The following is a 20,028-nucleotide window of genomic DNA, read 5'->3' as shown; positions in this document are numbered from 1 at the left end:
TCAAGTCCCAAGGTAAATGCTGCCCTCACAGTTTAGGCCCGAGAAGCGGGACTGGTGCTATCCGTCCCTGGGTGCCCAGGGCATCCCTGCCACCAGCTGCCACAAGCCGCGAGCCGGGGGGCAGGCTTGGGGCGGGAGGTCAGAGCGCGGGAGTTGGGCTGCCTGGGTGCTGGATTATGTCCTACAGCCCCTCTGCACCTTGGGTCCCCGGGTGGGGCTTGCACGCTCAGTGCTTCGTGCCCCCCCCAGCAGAGAACACCTGCGTCTCCCCCACTTGCGGGCAAGGGAAGCCCAGAGACCCTGTTTGACCTTGCACATGACCCCCAAAGATCCCTGCAGGTTTGGGCTTTAGGGTCTAGGGTGCCACCGTCAGGGACGGAGGAGGGTGGCCCGGTGAGGGACGCAGGTCCAGCATTGCCCTCTGGGGCCGGGCCAGGCATGGTTATTTATAACTACGGGTCGACTTACCTCCTGACCTTCAGCCGGGGCCCAGCGATCCGCTGCTATTAGCATCTCCTGCTGCCATTACGAACAACCCCCCTGTGCAGGGCCCTGCAGGAAGCAGGATGCTGACCGGAGTTGGTGCCCTGTGGCCCCCTTGGTGGACTCGCCACATGTGAGTCGGGAGAGGTGTGTGCATTTGGGGAGAGGTGTGAGAAGTACTCAGCACTGCTCTTGTCCCGTGGCTTCCCAGGTTGAAAATGTTGGCCTGGGCGGCAGTTTTAGTTAAAATATGGGGGTCCCCAGCTTTGTGTGCTCAAAGGGCTCCCTCCTTCAGCGGGAAGCAGGCAGCCCCCGAGACGGGCCCCTCCCCCCCCAAGGGTCCTGGAATCACATGAGGTAAACCGCAAGCCCCACAGCAGCAGCCCCTCATGCCTACATGGCAGCCGGAGCTGGGGGCGTGGGGGATGAGGAGCAAATGACTGGTCCAAGGTGACATGGCTGCCTGTGGCAGAACCCCGCTCCTGGCCGAGGGGCAGCAGCTGGACACCAGGCCCCCTGATTAGGACATGGGGGTGCCATTAAAAAGGGGGCCGGCGTGGGGAGATGGGCCCATCCATTCATGCAGTACATTTTTGTTGAGCACCTACTAGGCGCCAGGCACAGTTCCAGGCAGAAATCCTTCCTCCCTTGTAGCTGATGGTCGAGGGCGCAAAGGCAGTGCCTGGAGCCACAGTCCAGGCAGCAGCTGTGGGTCGCGAGTCCCGAGGAGGGAAACTGAGGCAGGGAACTCAAGGGCCCATCTGCAGGTGACCGAGGCCAGTGAACGTTTTGTCTCAATGGTGGGTGCCCTCCCCTGGGCAGCTTCGAGTGACCTGCACCCAGGGAAAGGGGTGAAGGTCTCTCACCGCACCCGGTCTTGGCATCTTGGCAGTCTTCCTGGAGGAAGCCATAGGACTGGGCCCAGGCGTGGGGCCTGTTCGGCCCAATGAAGGGAGTAACCTGAGTCAGTAGGTTTGAGGGGTGTGGCGTGAGGGAGGGAGGAGCCTGGACGCTTGCTTCCTTCCTTGTCCACCTTGCTCGCAGGCACTTTGAAGCACTTAAACAGACTTCGGCTGTGTGGCTGGCCCACCCCCTTGCCCCCTCTGGGCCACAGTTCCCACAAATAAGAATGAGGGGGGTCAACTGCGATGAGCCGATTCGGCTCTGGCTGCCTGGGGTCCTGGTCTAGGGACTCAGAGATGCTCCACTCCGAGTCTGGCTCAGTCTGTGTGTGTGCCTCTTGGCTCGAAGAGGCCCAAGGACACGGGCCGGGGGGTGGAGTCAGGAATGGCCAGCTCTGGGCAGCCCGTGGTGGCCAAGAACCCCCGCAGTGTGTGAGGAGATGCTGTGTGGGCACGCGCGTGTGTGCCTGTGGGTGTGCGGGACCCACCTGCAGGCACACATGGGGTAGGAGTGTGCTTTCGTGGGTAAGTGGCTCTGTCCACGAGCGGGAGTGTGTATCTTGGTGTGTGTGTGTGTGTGTGTGTGTGTGTGTGTGTGTGTGTGTGTTGGAGAAGTGTCTTGGACACTGGGGTTGGCTTGAGGCAGGGAACGAAAGCCCGGAGGGGCCTCTCCCTCGCTCTGTAACCCCCCTCTGCCCACATGGTCAGCCTGTGGCTGACAGGCCCTGACCAGCCCATGAACTCAGGGTCTGGAAGAGTCAGCGGCTTTTCCAACCTCTTTGCCAAATGGGATGTCAGCACGGGGGTGGAGGGGGGGTGCAGGCTGGGGAAGGTGGCAATGACTTCATGACAACTGGCTGCCAAGCAGCTGGGGGGAGGGGGGGGCGCTGGGGCCTGGCTGGGACCAGGAAGCCTGCCCCATTGGCCCCTGTTTGGGGCAGGGCCCGGGGATCCTCCGCTGGGTGGAGAAGGCAGCCTGGCCACAGGCCCATGCCTCCTGGGGACACTTTGGTTGCTGGGGGGGAGGGGAGGGTCTGTGGCTGTGCCAGGGCCTCGTGGGAAGGTGGGAAGGGGACCCCCTCCAGGGGCTTTCACACACGATCCCACAGAAACTTACAGCAACCCCAGGAGTTAGGGACTCTTATCTCTATTTTGTGGATGAGGAAACTGAGGCTCAGAGAGGCAAAGGGACATGTCTGAAGCCACACAGCTAGAGCAAGTGGTAGAACAGGCCTGGGAACGCGGGTTGGTGTGTTTCCTACTCTGTGTCCCAGGAACAGGGGTGGGGGACAGGGGAGTCCTTCAAACCCGCTCCTTTGTGGATCCCCTGAAGTTTAGGCTTTGGAGCTTCTCGGAGTCCTCAGACCCAACGCTCCTTATTCCTCCCAAAGGGCCTCCTTCTTGGGGAGGCCGGCCACACACTTCTCTACAACTGAGGGAGGTGACAGACACCCATAACTGCGCAGGGGGCCACCGGGAGCATATGGAAGCCTCTGCAGGTGGGAGACCCTTTCTCTGAGCACAGGCCAGAGGTCGGGCCCTATTTCGAGCAGAAGGCCTTGGGATCGACCCGGCCGCCTTGACTCACAGGGCTCAGACCCGCTCGGCTCCTTTGTGGGGCTGGAGGGGCCCCGAGATCACAGACACGGGGGTAGGTATGAGCACTCTTTGCACCCAGAAGCTGAGATCAGCTTTTGGGGTGCTCTTTCTTCAGCCGTTTCCTAGTTTCTCATAATCATAACAACCACCCCTGCCCCAGCTTTATCGTCCACAAAATACTTGCACAAACACTCCCTCACTCAAGCCTCACACTAGCCTTGGGAGGAGGAGTCAGTACACCCCATTTTACAGAACCAGGAACGGACGCTCAGGGAGGGAGCTTCTGGGACTAGTCTCAGATCACAGGCTGGGACATGGCCGATGTTCCCACGTACCCGAGCCCCTGTTCAGAGGGGGTTCAAAGGGGCGTGGGGACCGTGGGCTGAGCCCCCCAGGGCCAGGCTGCACCGGTGACCAGCACAGTGGCCACTGTGGGACCTTCATCAAGAGCACTCCTCAGCCTCCCTTCCAGAGAACACTGGGTGCGGGGGGTGTGGGGGAAAGACGTAAAGCAGAAAAGTGCTGCATGGGAGTGGGAGAGGGTAGTGGGGGGGGGGTCCCTGCTGACCCCTGACCTTGGGCTCATTCCTGGAATGTGAGCCCACGGACAGGGCACCTGCTGCCAGCTGTTGCCACATTTGTGGCAAAATGAGAAAAATAAGGACAATACAGTGAGGTTTTCATAGAGCTCAGACGCACTCGATATGAAGCAAGGCCCTTTCACTTGTACTGTATATTTTCGTGTGTGTGTGTGTGTGTGTGTGTGTCTAAAAGGACCTTTTCTTTGACATTTCCTTTTAATGTCCTTAACTCAGCAAAATACAAACCTGGTGACCGTGTCAGATCCTAGGTCGTTTTCTGGAAATGTCAGCACCCTGTGAAATCTGACAGATGGGAGCCACCGGGCTAGCTCTGGTCTTGGGTGAGACCCGGAGGGGAGGCAGTTGGTTTTTTTTTTTTAAGTTTATTTATTTATGAGAGAGAGAGACAGTCTGAGTGGGGGAGGGTCAGAGAGAGAGGCAGACAGAATCCGAAGCAGGCTCCAGGCTCCGACGCGGGGCTCAAACCCACAGACCGTGAGTGAGATCATGACCTGAGCCCAAGTCGGACACTCAACTGACTGAGCCACCCAGGCGTTCCCCCTACCCCCACCTGTTTTGTTTTGTTTTGTTTAAGTTTAAGGGAGTTGGGTTTTAACTGAGGGACGATGTCTCAATGGCTGGAAAACCCCCGAGGGTGGAGAAGAGGTTGGGGTTCCTGCCCAGACGGCCCTCATCGCCCCAGAGCCCAGGCAACCCCAGGAAACCCTAGCGGAAGGAACATCTGAGTAGCTGCACAGGGAATTCTGATAAAGGCCACAGGGCCGGTTCTCCGTGCCACACGCCCTCGGCCTCTTCTCTGACCCGGAGCCAGGAGGAAACATTCCCTTAACACTCACCCCTGCTTTCCCCAGCCCCCCGAGGCCGGCTCCAAAATAGCCCAGGCCCCCGGAGGAGACGTCATGGGGCCGGCTGGCTGCCTGCCCCTCGGAGAGGACAAATATAGAGGGACACCGGACACCGACAGGAGACCCGGGACCTGGGCAGCCCCATGGCTGGGGCGGTGCCTGTCCCCCTCCTCGCCCTGCACCCACTCACAGGCGCCTGGGAGGCCAGCGCCTCCCGGCCTGGCCAACCCACCCTGGGACGTGTCCCAGCAAGCCCGGAGCGGAGCCGGCTGGCCCCAGGGGGCACCGGGCAGAGCTGGGTGTGTCTATGGGGACACCTCCTGTGTCTGGGGGTCTCAAAGCACTTTTATAAGCGTCACTGCCCACAGGCCGCTCCCAGGAGCCGGAGACAAGAAGACCCACCCCTGCCCTCTGTTCTTTCCAGCTTCCGAAGGAGGCCGAGGCTATAAACTGGGGGGTGTGGAAGGTGGAGAGGAGGGCAGGCCGCCGGGCCAAACCCCAATAAACTGCTTCTTGAATCGAGTGGCAAATAATTAGTCCTGATCGCCAAAGCTGCCTCCACCCTCCACTCCCGGGAATTAAAGGTCAAAGGGCAGAGCTGCTGACGCAAATGTCGGGGAGACATGCGATTGGGGACAGCTGGGCTCCTGCTCCCGGCTCAGCTGCCCGAGGTCGCCACCCCCCGGGGCCCCGGACGCGGTGTCCCCCGAGGTGGGGCCCTGAGAGCTGGTGCTCCCGGCTCCCTCAGGGAGGGGGGCTCCTCTGCTCCCCCTCCCCGCCCCCTCCCAGCCCCGCTCTAAGGTCACCAGAACTTGACGGGAGGTAAATCGGAAATCCCTGTGAAGTGGTGTTGCCAGCTGCCTGGGAGCCTGGGGACGAGCAGCCGCTCGGTGTCTTGTGAGCTTCCCCTCCCACGCCTGAAACAAGGAGAAACCTCTGCCCGGTCTGCCCCGCCAGGTCCCCCTCCCTAGCTGGACCCTGTGGCAGGCACGCCCGCCGCCGCGCCTCCCTCTGTGCAGCAGTGGTGACCCCCAGCGGTCAGTGTGGGACTTGAACTTGGGCCTGGGGCAAGGCTCCTGCAGACCCCGCTGGGCAGCCTCAGCCCAGGGCTGGTGGCCCAGGACTTTGGGGGTTCGGTTTTGGTAAGGGGGGGTTGCTGGTGTTTGGAGTTATCTTTGTCAGTGCTGAAATTTCCTAATTGTACTGGGTCTCGCCCTGAATGTCCCACTATCAGCAAGTGAGCATCAGCGTGTCTGAGAATGCACTATCATCTAGCCTTCAACCTGCCCCTCCTTCTGACTCCCCTGTGTCTATTAATAGCACCACCCCCCTCCTGTCCCTCGGGCTCCAAACCTGCGAGTCATCTTCCACTCCTGCCCCGCACTGGGCTGGGTGCCTGGTCCTGCACTTCGTCACTCTGTATTCACGCTTCCAACCTTGATACTCATGGCCATTACCCAGTCAGCCGGCCTCTTACCTGAGCGACGGCTGCCCTCAGCAATGACGCCGGGTCAGACCTGGGTGTGTGCCCAGCCCCCTCCGCTTACTGGCTGTGTGACCTTAGGCAAGTTATTTGACTTCTCTGGGCTGTTTCCTCAGCTGTCAGATGAGGGTAGTGATCACAGTGCCTACCTCACAGAGCATTGCATGAGTTATATGATAGGGTGAACGTAAAGGCCCTGCCACACAGGACATGCTCAATGCATGTCAATTGTCAGGACACCTTCCTTCAGTCCAGCGCCTCCATTTTACAAACCGGGAACCCGAGGCCAGAGAGCTGGTGTGGCGTTCCAGGTATCTTTACAGCATGTGACGGAGCAGGGGGAATGGAAGTTCCTGGAGTCTAGAAGCTTCTCCACCACTGCCTCCATCATCACATTCCAGAACCCAGAACCCAAGGCCACCTCCTGAGTCCATTGGTCCCATCCACTGGCCTTCAGGGCAGGTCCACCTGGGTAAGGGCTGCGGTCACCCAGTCATAGCAGAGATCTTCTGGAATGAGACAAACTCCAGGTCCCGTCCATCAGCCGTGAGTCAGGGCCACCATCTGCAAGGTGCTGAGGGAGGGTGCCCACGTGGACCTGGCACTGCCTTGCCGCCTAGAGGCAGCTGAGCACGCCGGGGCATGGCCACACACGACAGGCGCCTCCCCCTGCCCCGCCCTCCCGTCCCTCTCCCAGTTCACACTCACCCCACTTCTGTCCCCAGGGGGCCCTCACAGCAGGGGGTGGGCGGGAGGTGGGCCGGCTGACACAGCCAGCTCTCCATCCAGCCGGCTTTCCCTGGAGGCCGATATTCCGAACTGTCACTCCATGCATGAACACCTGGGGCCCATAAACTTGAAACTGAAGGTGGGAGCCTTACCTTATTCTGGGGAGAGATTTTCAAAGGGGACTTTTNCTCCCCTGCCAGATTCCAACGGGGGCCTGTCCCAGGGCCTCTGGACGCCTGCGGTGTAAGGCGGCCGTTCTCCGCCAGGCTCTGCTCGCGAGGCATCTGGCAAGGCCAGGGGACGTTTTCGGCTCTCACAGCAGCACGTGCTGCTGGCATTTAGCGGGCAGGGGGCAGGAGGCCGCTAAAGACGGCACAGGGCACAGTGCAGAGCGCGCGCGCACAACAGAGAAGCCCCCTGCCCCTCGCGTCCCGGGCGAGAGACCCCAGGCTCGGAGTCCTCTGTCGGGCGGGAAGCCCCTGCCTCCCCGCTGCCTCGAGGGTTGAGGAAAGCAGCGCAAGTGTAGGCCCGCAGGCCCCGGCCTCGCTCCGTCTTCGCAAAGGACCCTCCTGTCCTTAGGCCTTTTCTTTGCCCAGGACCCCCCCTAGCTGGGCCTCGGTGGGCAGAGGTGGGGGGGGGCATACATTTCTGCAATTTTTTGCAGAAGAATTTTCTGCAATGATTTCGGTGTTTCTGCTTTACCCTGCCTGGGGTAGAGGTTCTAGAACAGTCCATCCGGTGCTCACTAGCCCTTTCAACAAAGGGAAAGCAGGCCCTGGAAGGAGCAGCCGGCCCTTCTGCCGTGTGAATTGGGTTGGAACCCGGCACTCTCCGTTTCTGCTCTCACGCCTTGGGTCTCCGTGCCTGCGTCTCTTTGTGGTCCATCCGCCCACGCCCTTCACCTGCCCTTGGGGGGTAGAGAGAGGGGAGGCGGATGGAGGCAATCCTCAGACCCAGCGGGAAGACCGGGGGCGGAGAGGAGGACTGGTGTAGGAGGAGCCCTGCGGGGAGGCAGGGGGATGACCAACAAGACCTCTCAGGGCGGGCGTGGAGCTGAGCCCGCGAGCCGACGAGGCCTCCCTGCCACTCACTCCAGCGGGCACCTGCTCTTCCTCCAGCCTCAGCCTCAGCCGCGGGGTCAAGTGTCTTCGCTGCGAACACTGTTCCCAAATAAGGCGCTGCCGCCTCCCCTGAGACGGGGCTGGGGTGCCCGACTCAGGTAGAATAGCCTATGCGACTGCGTTGGCGGAGGGTGGCAGGGTCAGGCCAGCTGGCAGCGTGGGCGCCTGCGGCCCCCTTTCTGAGGGCCCCTTGTTGAGACTGGGGGATCCAAGGGGTTCAAACGAACCCCTCCCCCCACGCCCTTGGGTCTCAGCTTAAGGCACCTGTTCAATGTGGTGCAGGGGTGGGGGGAGGGGATCGAGGGCAGGCAGGGCACCACCACCTTCCAAACCCCAGCAAAGGTGTCAGGCTGGGAGGTCTGTCTGGAAGCCCAGCTGACCCCGGACAAGCCCAGACATGCAGCTGTTCCCGAACAGGAAGCGGAAGCGGCCTCGGTGGGGGAGGGCCAGCGCTGAGGAAGGGCGGGGACCAGACCCCGGGAACAGAGAGGCGGAGCCTCGCGACGGAGGGGCCTCCGGAAAGGGTCTGGACCCCGCTCGAGGTAGGAGCCGCCTCCTGCCACAAGCCTCTTCTCTGGGGAAACGTCTTTGTCTTGAGTTGGCAAGTCCTTGCTGATGGCGTGACACCCAGCCTTTCCCTTTTCTTCTGTGCCCGCCTCCCCCGAGCGCCCCACGCTCCTGCCTTCCCAGGGGTGCTCAGAGGCTGGGGCCACCCCACCTCCGACAGTCTTCTGTGGGGGCCCCGTGCTGGCCAGGGGCATCCTGCCCAAGGAGTGATCCCATCAGGAAAGTTCTGGGCTCTGGCCCCTGAGAAGGGCCGGGCGGCCTGGTCGGTGCTGAACGAAGGTTCCTCCCGAGAAGCCGCATCCATCTGGCCGTTCGCGCGCGCATCCAGCTTTCCCGCCCTTCTCCGCGGCCACAGGCCTTCCTGCGGTCCTCCCGCCCCCACCGAGCGGGCCTCCCAGGCCCTTCCTTCCTCAGCCGCCTGGGTCCTGGGCGCCCTGCGGCTTGGGGCAGGAGGCTGGGCGAGCACGCGGAGCTCCGAGTGGCGTGTGGGTGATTAGGCGCGGTCTTCCCGACCCCAGTGGGGTGAGGGGCAGAAGCCGCCCATGGGGGCTGTTGGCTGTGGTTTGGGACATTCCTAACCACGTGGCAGGGGCCTTGGAGCAGCCCTGAACCCTCTCTCAGGCATCGAACTCCCCAGGCTTGAGGATGGCCAGATGCTGGCGTGAGACGCCCCTCTTCCAGGCCCGTGTGTGTGTGTGTGCGCGCGCGTGCGTGCACTTGTGTGTGTGCGCGTGCATGGAGGGCACTCCGTTCTAGAGCGCCTGAAGGCCATGGAGGCGCTGCAGCAAGGGACCTGGCTCCCAGCCCCCCCAGGCTGGCCTGTCTCCTCCTTGGGGTCCGCGCCCATTCACAGCTTCAAGTCTCACTGTCCCCACCTTGACCTCCGAGAGGATCCAACAGCTTCTTGCGACTAACTTTGGTGGTGGTGGTGGTGTGGCTGTGGGTGGTCCTAGGTACTCCCAACCCCCACCCTTTTGCTCCTGATGTTTAGAATCATGGGGGCAGAAAGGGATCCTAGAACTCATCTTGCCCAACCTTGTCCTTTGACAGAATAGAAGACCGCGGGCCACCTCAAGCTGGTGGCTCCTGGGAGCAGTTTGGAACGGGGGTCCGAGTTCTCTGGCGCAAGGCCCCTCGTCTGGAAGTCCAAGGGCCAACCCCGGCAGCCGTGTGGGCTTGGAGACGGAGGCCAGCCACACGGCCCCCTTCCTCTAATCCTCAGCCCCACTGCCCCTCGCTTCCAGCAGCAGTTATAGAATCCAGGAAATAAATGTGGATTGATGGCCTATAAAGGGCTTGCTTAGAGCTGTGACCTGCCGGCTTACGTAACTCGCGTTTATTACTGGCCCCGGCTGAAGTTTCTATTGCAGCAGCCCCGGAAGCTGCCTCCGTGACATTTCCTTGAGCCTCATTCAGAGGTGGCCGCAGCAGAAATTCCTCTGTGAGTCCAAAGACCAACCATCGGTGGTGTGGATGCTTTCAACCCCCCGCCCCCCATCTCGAATCCCTTGGGCCAGCGTTCCTCTCACCCGTATGAACCCCTGAACCCCTGCTCACCTCCGCAGTGGGCCCACCCTGCCTTCCCTTCGGGTCCCTAGGCTATAGGCAGCCTCGGCGGGGAGGCTGAGAAAGGGGTGTCCCCTGCCCCTGGTGAGTGAAAGAACAACTCAGGGCTGTTGAGAATCCAGAGGCGGCCTAGGAGAAAGAGCACTGAACTAGGAGCCCAGAGTCCTCGTCAGATCTATGCTGTTGGTTTAGCAGCCGCTCTGGGCCTCAGCATGCTTGTTAGCAAAGTGAGGCGGTTCCTCTTATCTGTACAAGGTGACCCCCCCCCCCGCACCCCCAATGGCACCCTCCTTGGTCTGGCTGGCCTGCCAGGCCGGGGTGGACAGCTGGGAGAGGACGAGGGAGAGGGATGAGGGGCTGGTATAGTCTTTCTCTGGGCGCTAACACATGCAAGGCTCATACCAACGCGATGCCACCTTGTGTTCAGAAGGGAGCAGAGCCCAGCCTCTCTTTGAAGGCACTTTCCGAACAAGTTCATTTCCCATGCCCCCACCCCTTTTCTGTTCTGGGAGGGGGGAGTACTGGGAAGCCAAGGATCCTGTCACCGCCTACTTCTCTTTTCTCCCCAGGGGATGCCAAAGGGGCCCCATGGAGAATCTCCCGGAAGGCTCGCTGGCTCCTAAAGTAGACTCTTCCCAGGTTCAAGGAAGAAAAGACTCAAGGGAAGCACGGGACGCAGAGAACTCAACAATGTCTGTCTTCTTTGTTTTTAATCTTTAAATGTTTGTTTATAGTTGAAAGAGGGAGACGCACACACAGTGCATGAGCGGGGCAGGGGCAGAGAGACCAAGGCAGAATCCGAAGCAGGCTCCGGGCCCCGAGCTGTCAGCACAGAGCCCGGCGTGGGGCTCAAACTCACGGGCCGCGAGATCATGACAGACGCCCAACCGACTGGGCCACCCAGGTGCCCCTGTCCGTCTTCTTAAATAAGACATATTCCTCCTATTCACAGAAGTAATGCCTTGATGCCTCAGAGACAAACCCCAAACAAAGCGGCTGGTTGGTACCAAGCGGTATAGGCTAGAGGGATTCCCTCCACTCGAGATCTGGAGGGGCGCGAGCCTGCTCAGCCACACAACTGAAACTGCATGTGGCACAGAGACTTGACCTTAGAGAATGTCACCGTGGAAGAAGCCTTAGCGCTCATCCAAGCCAAGTCCTGGCTATTAAAGATAAGCCCGAGGGCCCATGGGAGGAGGTGACTTTTAATGGATCAAAGGGCAGAGAGGGGCTAGAACGAACCATTTTGTACTGTGACTTGGTTTTTGAGATGCAGACTCTGGACTCACATCACATCACTCCGGAGGGGTCTTTGGAAGAAAGGGCTGTCCCAGGGGCCCCCAGAAATATGGCCTCCATGTGCAGCAGGACGGTCTGGTAAACCCACAGTGGGGCAAAGCCCAAGGCTGGGTCTCTAGATCAGCCCGGTCTGCCCGGGGGTCATCTGCCCCTTTTCTGCTCTCCGCCAGCCAGGGTCCTCAAGGAAGGGCAAATGCTTGAGGTGCCACTAAGAAGTGGAGTCTTCCCGTTAAAAACAAGCCAAAACTTCTGGGGCACCTGGGTCAGTTGAGCTTCCTTCTCTTGATTTTGACTCAGGTCATGATCCCAGAATTATGGGATTGCGTCTCATGTCAGGCTCTGCGCTGCCAGCACGGAGCCGGCTGGGGATTTTCTCTCTCCTTCTCTCTCAGCCCATCTCTCCCTCTCTTCTGCTTGCGTGCTCTCTAAAATATTTTTTTTAATTTTTATTTATTTCTAGGAGAGAGAGAGAGAGAGACAGCGTGAGCAGGGGAGGGTCAGAGAGGGAGACACAGAATCTGAAGCAGGCTCCGGGCTCCGAGCTGGCTGTCAGCACAGAGCCCGACGCAGGGCTCGAACCCACGAACCGCGAGATCATGACCTAAGCGAAAGTCGGACGCTTAACCGACTAAGCCACCCAGGCGCCCCTAAAATATTTTTTTAAGTTTTTATTTATTTTTTTAAAAATGTTTTTACTTATTTCTGAGAGAGAGAGGCAGCGTGAGCAGGGGAGGGTCAGAGAGGGAGACACAGAATCTGAAGCAGGCTCCGGGCTCCGAGCTGGCTGTCAGCACAGAGCTGAGGGGTGCCTGGGTGGCTTAGCCAGTTAAGCATCCGACTTCGGCTCAGGTCATGCTCTCACAGTTCGTGGGTTTGAGCCCCGCGTCAGGCTCTGTGCTGACAGCCAGCTCGGAGCCCGGAGCCTGCTTCAGATTCTGTGTCTCCCTCTCTGACCCTCCCCTGCTCACGCTCTCTCTCTCTTCTCAGAAATAAATGAAACATTAAAAATAAATAAATAAGTCAAACTTTTGCTCCTGGTTCCCTATTTACAGCTCCAGGGAAACTCCCCAAGACAGAATCTAACCTGCCTACAAAATAAAAGACCCGTTTCCACAGAAGCAGGACAATGGGCCGCAAAAGGGAGCAGCTGAAAGTTCACTCCGGGACCTGTCACTTGCCCAGGGGGGCCGAAGGTAAGGGTTAAGTAAGCTTGATGAAAAAGGGCACGAGGAAAAGAAGCTGAGGCCTCAGTGGGTGAAGGATACAGATGTTGGTCTGTTAGTAGTACCTCACATTATCTCATCTAATCGCCAGCGATGCTGTGAAGGAGGTACATTGTTGCAATACTTGGATGAGGAAATGCAAGTTTTGAAGGCTGCCCCAGCCTCTTCCCGGGCCTGCGCTGGAGTCTCCTGCAAAACTCTGAACAGATGGAGGTTTGGGCTCTTGCCTGGGTAGAGGGCTGCGAAGCTTTTAGTGATTAGTAACGCTCATCAGGTAGACAGCCTGTAGCCCCCCGTGCCACCATTTCACACCCTGTTGTGCATCTGATGTTAATATTTAATTCGGTATGTCTGCTCCCGGCCCGTTTATATGCAGAGACTGGGAATTTAACTCTTACCGTAAAGCATTATGAGCAGCAGACACTGGGGAATAAATAGGTTTTGGTGGCATCCGAAAATGTCAACCTTACCACTGTTTTCATGCTTCAATCTGTCCCTCGGGGTGCCTGCACAGGCACGAAATGAATTCTTCGATGCGAAAGAGGATATGGGTCTCCTCTGGTGTTTTCATGGAACACTCCTTATTCTTCAATGGGGGAGGGCACAGCAGCAGAGAAAGGTATTCGCCAAAAGGTCCAATGTAGGCCCAAGTTACCTGTGCTTCCTAACCCACTTCCTTTTTGGACAACGTCCAGAACACTACTAGACCGGAAATAAGAACATTCTGCATTGGGGCACTTGGGTGGCTCAGTCAGTTGGAGATCTGACTTCGGCTCAGGTCATGATCTTGCAACTTATGGATTTAAGCCCCGTGTCGGGTTCTGGGCTGACAGCTGAGTCTGGAGCCTGCTTTGAATTCTCTCACTCGCTCTTGCTCTCACTCTCTGCCCCTCACCCACTTGCACTCTGTGTCTCAAAAATAAACAAACATTTAAAACAAATTTAAAAAGAATATTCTGCGTTATTAGTAAGTGTCGAAGATGAATTTCTCTTGTTTTTATCACATAAGAAAAGGGCCAAGGCAGACGTCACACCACCAGTATCATCTGTCCCACAGCTGCGTCTAATGCTCGGCCACAACACTGGGTCACCCTCCATCTCCAGTCTACTTCCGCTCGGATCCAGAGCCCCCCTGAGGGTGTGTGACTCATCCTCACATCCCTGGCGCCCAGGAACCCCAAGGTCGGCCGCTGAGCACCCAGGAGGGGCGGGAGGCGGGCGGGCCGCGATCATGTGCGTTACATCACTTTGCCGGAACCCTTTGGGGGTGGCTCCTCTCTCTTTAAAGAAACAGAATAGGTATGTGACTCATGAAAGGTCACAGAATTGGGCAGCAGTAGACCCAGAATGCAAACCCAGGTCTCCTGGCTGGAGATCCAGTTCTTCTCTCCACACACCTGCAGGGTGGAGTCGTCTGGTTAGAGGCCCAGTGAGGCTCTTCAGCCTTTACTTCTGTCAGCTGGACCTGTTTACCAACGGGCAAAGGGCCCCTCCTAGGGCCAGCCGGGCGTCTGATCACCTGAGGACGACGAGTCTATGAGTAAAGACTTCCAGGACACTACTGGATGTTATGCAAATACAGGCTCGTCATGGCAACATCTGACGGGTCACAGCTTCTAGTCTGTGAAAAGATAGGCTGACCGAGCGAGTGGGAGATGAAATAGCCCCTTTACCCTTTTACAGTAGCAGTAAGTTCAAAGGCCCTAAGTTTCCATTACCCATGCATCAAAAAGTAAAGAGTACTGGGCAGGTCACCATGTGCTGGTTAGAACCGGCTAAGAATGAATGAAGCTTTCTGCTCCTGGAAAACAGGTCTGTGAGTCCAGCTGGGCTTGTGAGCTCCTCTCAAGCAGCCGATCCCAATGGAGGGAGCAGAATCCCCCGGGCCCTGTTTCTCCGAATGCTCCAGTCGAACAGGACGCTGCTGAGGGGAGAGGAAGAAGGCGAGCCTGGCTGGGTACAGAACTGCAGCTCCTACGGAAGTTGCTGGTGCCCTAGGCAGGGGGCTCGGTGCCCTGCCTCTCTCCTTTGGGCCTCCACTCAGATCGAATCATAACGACTTTTGGTCTGTGGCGGGAGCCAGTGTTCTGCTGGGACAGAAAATCGAGTTGCCGAACTCTGGCTCCTTTTGTACAGTGTCGTTCTGACAAATTGGACATTTTAAGTAATTAAGATATCTGGGCCTCCCGGGGGCCTGGGCCAAACCCTGGGCGTGCAGGCGGGCGGGTGTGGCTGGCGCCAGGGCTTTGTGGAGCACCGGGCAGGGCGCCCTCCTCTGCCACATGAGAGGCTGAAGGTCCGAGGATGCTAGGGCTCCGCCGAAGCCCCCACCGCACTTGCCTGCGACGCCTCAAAGGTGCCTGGGTCCAGGCCCATGGGAGTCCACTTCAGTAGGGCCGGGCTGCTGTGCTCAATAAGGTGACTTGCCCAGGGTCACTGTAGGGGGAAGAGCTTGGACAGGTCTGGAGCCTTCTTTCCTACTATATACCGCCACGTCTCTCAAGAAAGTATGTTTAAAACTGAACGGTATGGGGGCGCCTGGGTGGCACAATCTGTTAAGCATCTGACTCTTGACCTTGGCTCAGGTCATGACCTCATGGTTTGTGAGTTCGGGCCCCGCACAGGCTCTGCAGTGCTGGTATGGAGCCTGCTTGAGATTCCGTCTCTCCTCTCTGCCCCTCCCCAGCTTGTGCTCTCTCTCTCTCAAAATAAATAAATCATCTTTCCTAACAAATTGGCCACTGCGGAAAAGTAAGTGCATGCGCTTTGTGGTCACCAGGGCTCTCCTGCCTACACAGAATGGGAGAGGCCTGGGGCGTAAGCAGTCTCTCCCCACAGGGTGGGCCTGCCGGCCACAGTTCCCGCGCCGAGGACAGTGCTCTGGTCCTGTTCCCGGATCAAGACTACAATGAGCGTGTCCTGTCCTGTGCTGCTGCCCTGGCTTCTCACCTGAAGACCGGCTGGCTCCGTAAAATGACTGAATGGGGCTGAAAAGAATTAATCGGTTTCCAAAAACGACGACTCGGCAGGCCCGAGGGCCGAGGGGCAGTTAGGTAAGGGCCTGTCGAGCAGGAATGAGCCAGGCTATTGATTGAACTCGAGGGCGTCCAACTTTGGAAGGACGGCCGTGCCTTCACCGAGTCAGCTGTCCTGTTAACATGCTGATCAGGGCTCCTTTTACTGTCGTGTCCGAACCCCATGTTGCTTGTAAACAAAACACACTGGATTGGACTAAATACCACTGCACTGCATACGGGTTCACATCGTGCTGGCACATGATTAGTTTCATAATCACCCTTCCTTCCAGAGTCTCTCCCAAGCAAATGGGTCACAGGTGAGCACGCCGTAGTATTAACATCTCCATCACGGCCCGCCTCTCATTACCGAGTCGACCTGGTGAATGGTATGCCTTGCATCATGCGTGGGTTGCTGCTCAGCACGCCCACATTTCTAGAAAGCCCTACTGTCTATTACTCAGATCTCATTCGAACATGTGAGCCAAGCAGACATGATCTTCCTGTACTCCCCTCTGCTCACCTTTAGCCAGGGTCAAAGGGTGACAGTCCTCACCCTCAGGAACGCCCTGTTTGATGGGGGAAGATTATTAGACTGTTGAATCAAAACTAAGTCCAGACCCCTAGGAAAGGCAAAAACAGAACAAAATACACTGGACCTCATACGTGTTTCATATACATATTTATATATATTTCATGTACAAAGTTACATTCCGAACCCCAGGGATTCCATAATAGAAATAAATACCGAAATAACTACGTTGCTAACTGAGCTTTTTGCTCATAGAAACGAAGCCTCAGCCTCTAAGAGACAACAAGTGGGACACTCTAGAACCCATTTTTCAGATTATAGAGGCCAGTAAAAGTCTGGATAAAATGTCTAGGACAAAAAAACAAATTCAGAACATAAAATGGTTAAAATATATTCAAATATATTGAGAAATGTACGACAAAATTAATAATAAAAACTTAATTTTTTTTTAAGAGAAAGAAGAAGACATTTAGTGTTACAAAATAGCATCACCCTGTTGGAAAAGCACTGATGATTTCCACATTTAATTCTCTCTTCTCTACTCTTCCCATGTTACAAACGGGGGCCAAACGAGTCCCTTTCTCAACATGATCAATGAAGAAGAGCCCTAAATCTGGTGGAGTCCTTTGGTAACGGTCATAATACTCACAAGGAAATAAATATTCAGTTCCACGGCATTTGCAAGAAAGACGCACATTCTTTAGGACGGTTAATATTATGAGACAACTGTTTTGCTTTGTTTTGTTACTAAGGCAGCCTATGTTAAGGGGTCTATTCTCAAATGCAGTAAGACCTTTACAAGAAATGGACACGACAGCAGCTGAGAGAATGCATTTTCATCTTTTCTATGCAAACACACTTAATTTGGAAAGTCGTGTGCTGCATAGTTTGTGCTCAAAATGGTTTACGCTCTCAACAAGCTGCATCCATTAAGATATTCTTTCCTGTTTAAAACATGTAGATCCACAGAGGTTGGAAAAAAACAACTCTCAAAATGTGTGGTTCTTCAAAAAAATATTCTCCCTTTGCCTCCTCAGGATTTTAACCTGCATTTCATAGTAAGCATTAGGTTGGCGGTTAGGTAGGACACAGACATTCTGGTAGCTTAACAATGGTCGAGCATCGGCAACTTCACAGAGTTCGACCTCATCCATAAGCCAAGCATAACAAAATGAGAACCTTCTCGGGTATCCCTTGTTTTTTCCAGCAGGGGCAATACGTGTATTTTGTACACGGAGAGACCAACCCGAGGTATTCAAGCCTCTTCTCTACCCTCGAGTTGGAAGCGACAGGCAGTTTGCAGCAACCACTTTGCTGCTTGCAAGAAGCTTACATTCTGGTTCTTACCAAAGTGAACGTTTACCACCTTGACCAAAGTGAACGTTACAAGAATATAAACCTATTACTGGGAAAGGGGGGGAAGTAAAGTGATCTGCAGAAGATACTTCAACGATATCACAAATACAAGGACAAGCCCTTGACACAAAATGTACGAGCATTTCTGTACTCTCTCTAGTCCCTGATGTTAATTAACAGGGCCACTGATAATCTGATAGCTGTAGATAAAATAGCTACATCCCTATATTCCTTAAGTTAAAGCCAATAAGAGCAATTAGAACCACTGTTACATGTTCGCATGTTTCCTCTTTTAACTCCTGATTTCCTAAACGACATTTGGTCATACCAACATGTACAAACTGAACGGCCAAGTGGGGTCTGACTCTGGGATGTTTATTTCTTGGGATTGAAAATCCCAAAGATTTTAGTGTCTCCTTTTTGTGAATTTATAAAGCAATTCCCCTCCCTCCCCCAAATGTTTTAACAATGTGGGTTTTTTTTTTCTTTTAGGTAGTGCCAAAAATGGCTCAAATTTAAAATAAAAGTGTAGCTTCTAAGCTATGAAAAAGGGACCTAAGTATCTCAAGCAAAAACTCAGCCTTTCACTACAGCTTTTGCCAAAGGGGGTTCCTTTCTCCTGGCCACCTGAGGTGGCCACTGCTTAATCATGTACACGATGTGCTTCCAGACACGACGTGGCCTGGTGGATCCAAAGGCTTCCGCCGGCTCACTAAATCCCATGTATTTATCAACTAGTTTAATCAGAGGCTTTAGGACAGTGGCACACTTTTTACAAATATCTCTGCAGCAGCTCGGGAAACACAAAGCTCTGTGCTTCAGAAAGCTTCCACGGTCTGAGACCTGTGCTTGCTTACTTTTCCGTCAAGCACTCCTTCTGGTGATCGGGGCCCGTTATTCAACAGGTTTCTGTTTTAAAAATAACACTTCAATTTCTATTTAGCTTTGCTTAAAGAAATGGTAAATCACGCATTTTCAAGAAGCTCGAGAGGGGGAAGAAGGATTTTAAAAACGTAGGAAACAAGAAAATCCGCTAAACCCGGACTCAATTTTTGAAATGGGCGTTATGAGTAAAATGATGAACATGTCAACTTCTACTTGATGGTATCTTGGCTTTGTCTTCTTCCCCTTCACTGCTTTCCTCTTTGACCGTGGCATTTTAATCTCAAAAGGGCACAAATATGTAAAGTTGTCATTTACATACAAAACACCAAGGGCTGGCTGTTCTGCAGTTTTATGCAGAACCAGAGACAATACTGTTTCTAATTAAATCCCTGCTGCAGTTCACAGGCCACTTCCCCGCGGATGCTGCTTCACGCTTGGGGACCAGGAAGGGCCGTCCCAGAACTGGTGAACAGGTGAGCTTTTCACAGAGACACCTCCACCACCCACCACCATCCACGGGTTCAGGAACCCCAAACCCAGTTTCCTCCAGAATAAGTCCTCCCGCGGCCGAAGCGATCTTCTGAGCCATATCAGCCGGAACCCTTTCCGACATGTCAGTATGGAAATGAGGGCGGCTAGTCTCGGAATCACTACAAAATCCAGAGAGCAGGCCTCATAAATTGTAGTGCTCTAACAGGTCAGAAACAGGATATTTTTATTTAAATAGTGTACTCTTAATTTCTTCAATAGAAAACCCCCCCAAATCTGATGAAAACAAGGTTTTATATACCATATATAAACAAGATTTGTCAGATTTGAAAGTGAAAGTACTTTACAGTTGGCTTGCAGCCCCCTGGGACATTGAGAGAACTCCTGATAATCCACCTGATACTTGTTTGTGTCAATTTTATAATACACCGGGGAAGACTGTTATTGTACTGAACGGTACAGTTCCACATATCAAGTGTTCCCATTAACTCCATTATTAGCGACAGCTCAAAAGTGACCCCATCAAATGTAGTGAGTGACGTTAGCTGTGGCAGAGTGAGCCACATCTGGATTGCTTCCTAGAATTCACCAGTTTGCAGAGAGTAAACATTCTTTGATTTGTTCATAACGTACTGAAATCGCCCGGAACACTGGTGCAGTGAAACAGCTAGTTCCTGTATCGTTACGGGTAGGACAGGTCTTGTAAGACAAAGTTAACAGGAAAAAAAAAATGCTCACACATCATGTGGTGAAACGGATTTCACAAGGAGAGCATTAAATTAAGGGGAAAAGGGAAAATAAACCATGCAGAAGAGACGGCCTCCCCGTCCCCGCCGGCCGGCCTCCGGTGGGCTCACTCACTGCCACACAGCACTTGCCACACGATCAGGTGACTCCTTTCTGCTTTGGCGACAGAAGGTTCAAGTGGAAGATCTTCTCCAAGCAGTTCTGATTCTCCGCCCTCATCACCTGGGGGGCGACAGGGAGACTCCGGTCAGGTGGGCCCGCGACCGCTCTGTGAGCAGTGTGCACCAGCCCCGGGAGACCCCCGTTTCAGAGCACACGGGCCCAGAGCTGCCAGGAGTCAGAAAGGGAGTTCACTTCTCAGACCGCAAGGACAGAGGCGAGCGCACTGTACTGCGCTGGGCACATGCCCCGGCGTGCCTGCCTGTGCGCTGAGATGGCAGAAACGACAAGTCAAAGCCGGCCGACCCTGTGTTGATCCAAAGGGATGGGGTCTACTCTCATTTATTCCAAACTGAGAAGTGAGACACTAGACGGGACTATAAACGGGAAAGCGTGGACACAGAGCCCGCGCACCCACGCACTAGCT

General features: G+C 55.5%; 1 protein-coding gene and 1 long non-coding RNA gene across 2 annotated transcripts in view; one reads left to right on the top strand and one right to left on the bottom strand.

Annotated features, from left to right (window-relative positions):
• Window positions 1-8,216: 8,216 nt before the first annotated feature.
• Window positions 8,217-13,342, top strand: LOC144242045 (uncharacterized). Its single transcript, XR_013338282.1, has 5 exons — window positions 8,217-8,306; window positions 9,382-9,772; window positions 10,467-10,589; window positions 12,249-12,389; window positions 12,511-13,342. It is a non-coding gene; the product is annotated as an uncharacterized LOC144242045 (long non-coding RNA).
• A 2,758-nt stretch (window positions 13,343-16,100) lies between these two features.
• The window catches only part of LOC144242070 (C-Jun-amino-terminal kinase-interacting protein 4-like), a 72,475-nt gene continuing 68,547 nt past the window's right edge, over window positions 16,101-20,028 (bottom strand). The window contains 1 exon segment of the mRNA XM_077776831.1: window positions 16,101-19,664. Within this exon segment, the coding sequence (XP_077632957.1) occupies window positions 19,549-19,664 (116 nt within the window). The 3' untranslated portion in view covers window positions 16,101-19,548.

This window comes from Crocuta crocuta, unplaced genomic scaffold, assembly GCF_008692635.1.
Source record: "Crocuta crocuta isolate KB4526 unplaced genomic scaffold, BGI_CrCroc_1.0 scaffold352, whole genome shotgun sequence".
NCBI classification, from domain to species: domain Eukaryota; kingdom Metazoa; phylum Chordata; class Mammalia; order Carnivora; family Hyaenidae; genus Crocuta; species Crocuta crocuta.
The sequence above is the reverse complement of the archived record's forward strand: the minus strand, read 5'-3'. Positions and strand labels throughout refer to the sequence as shown.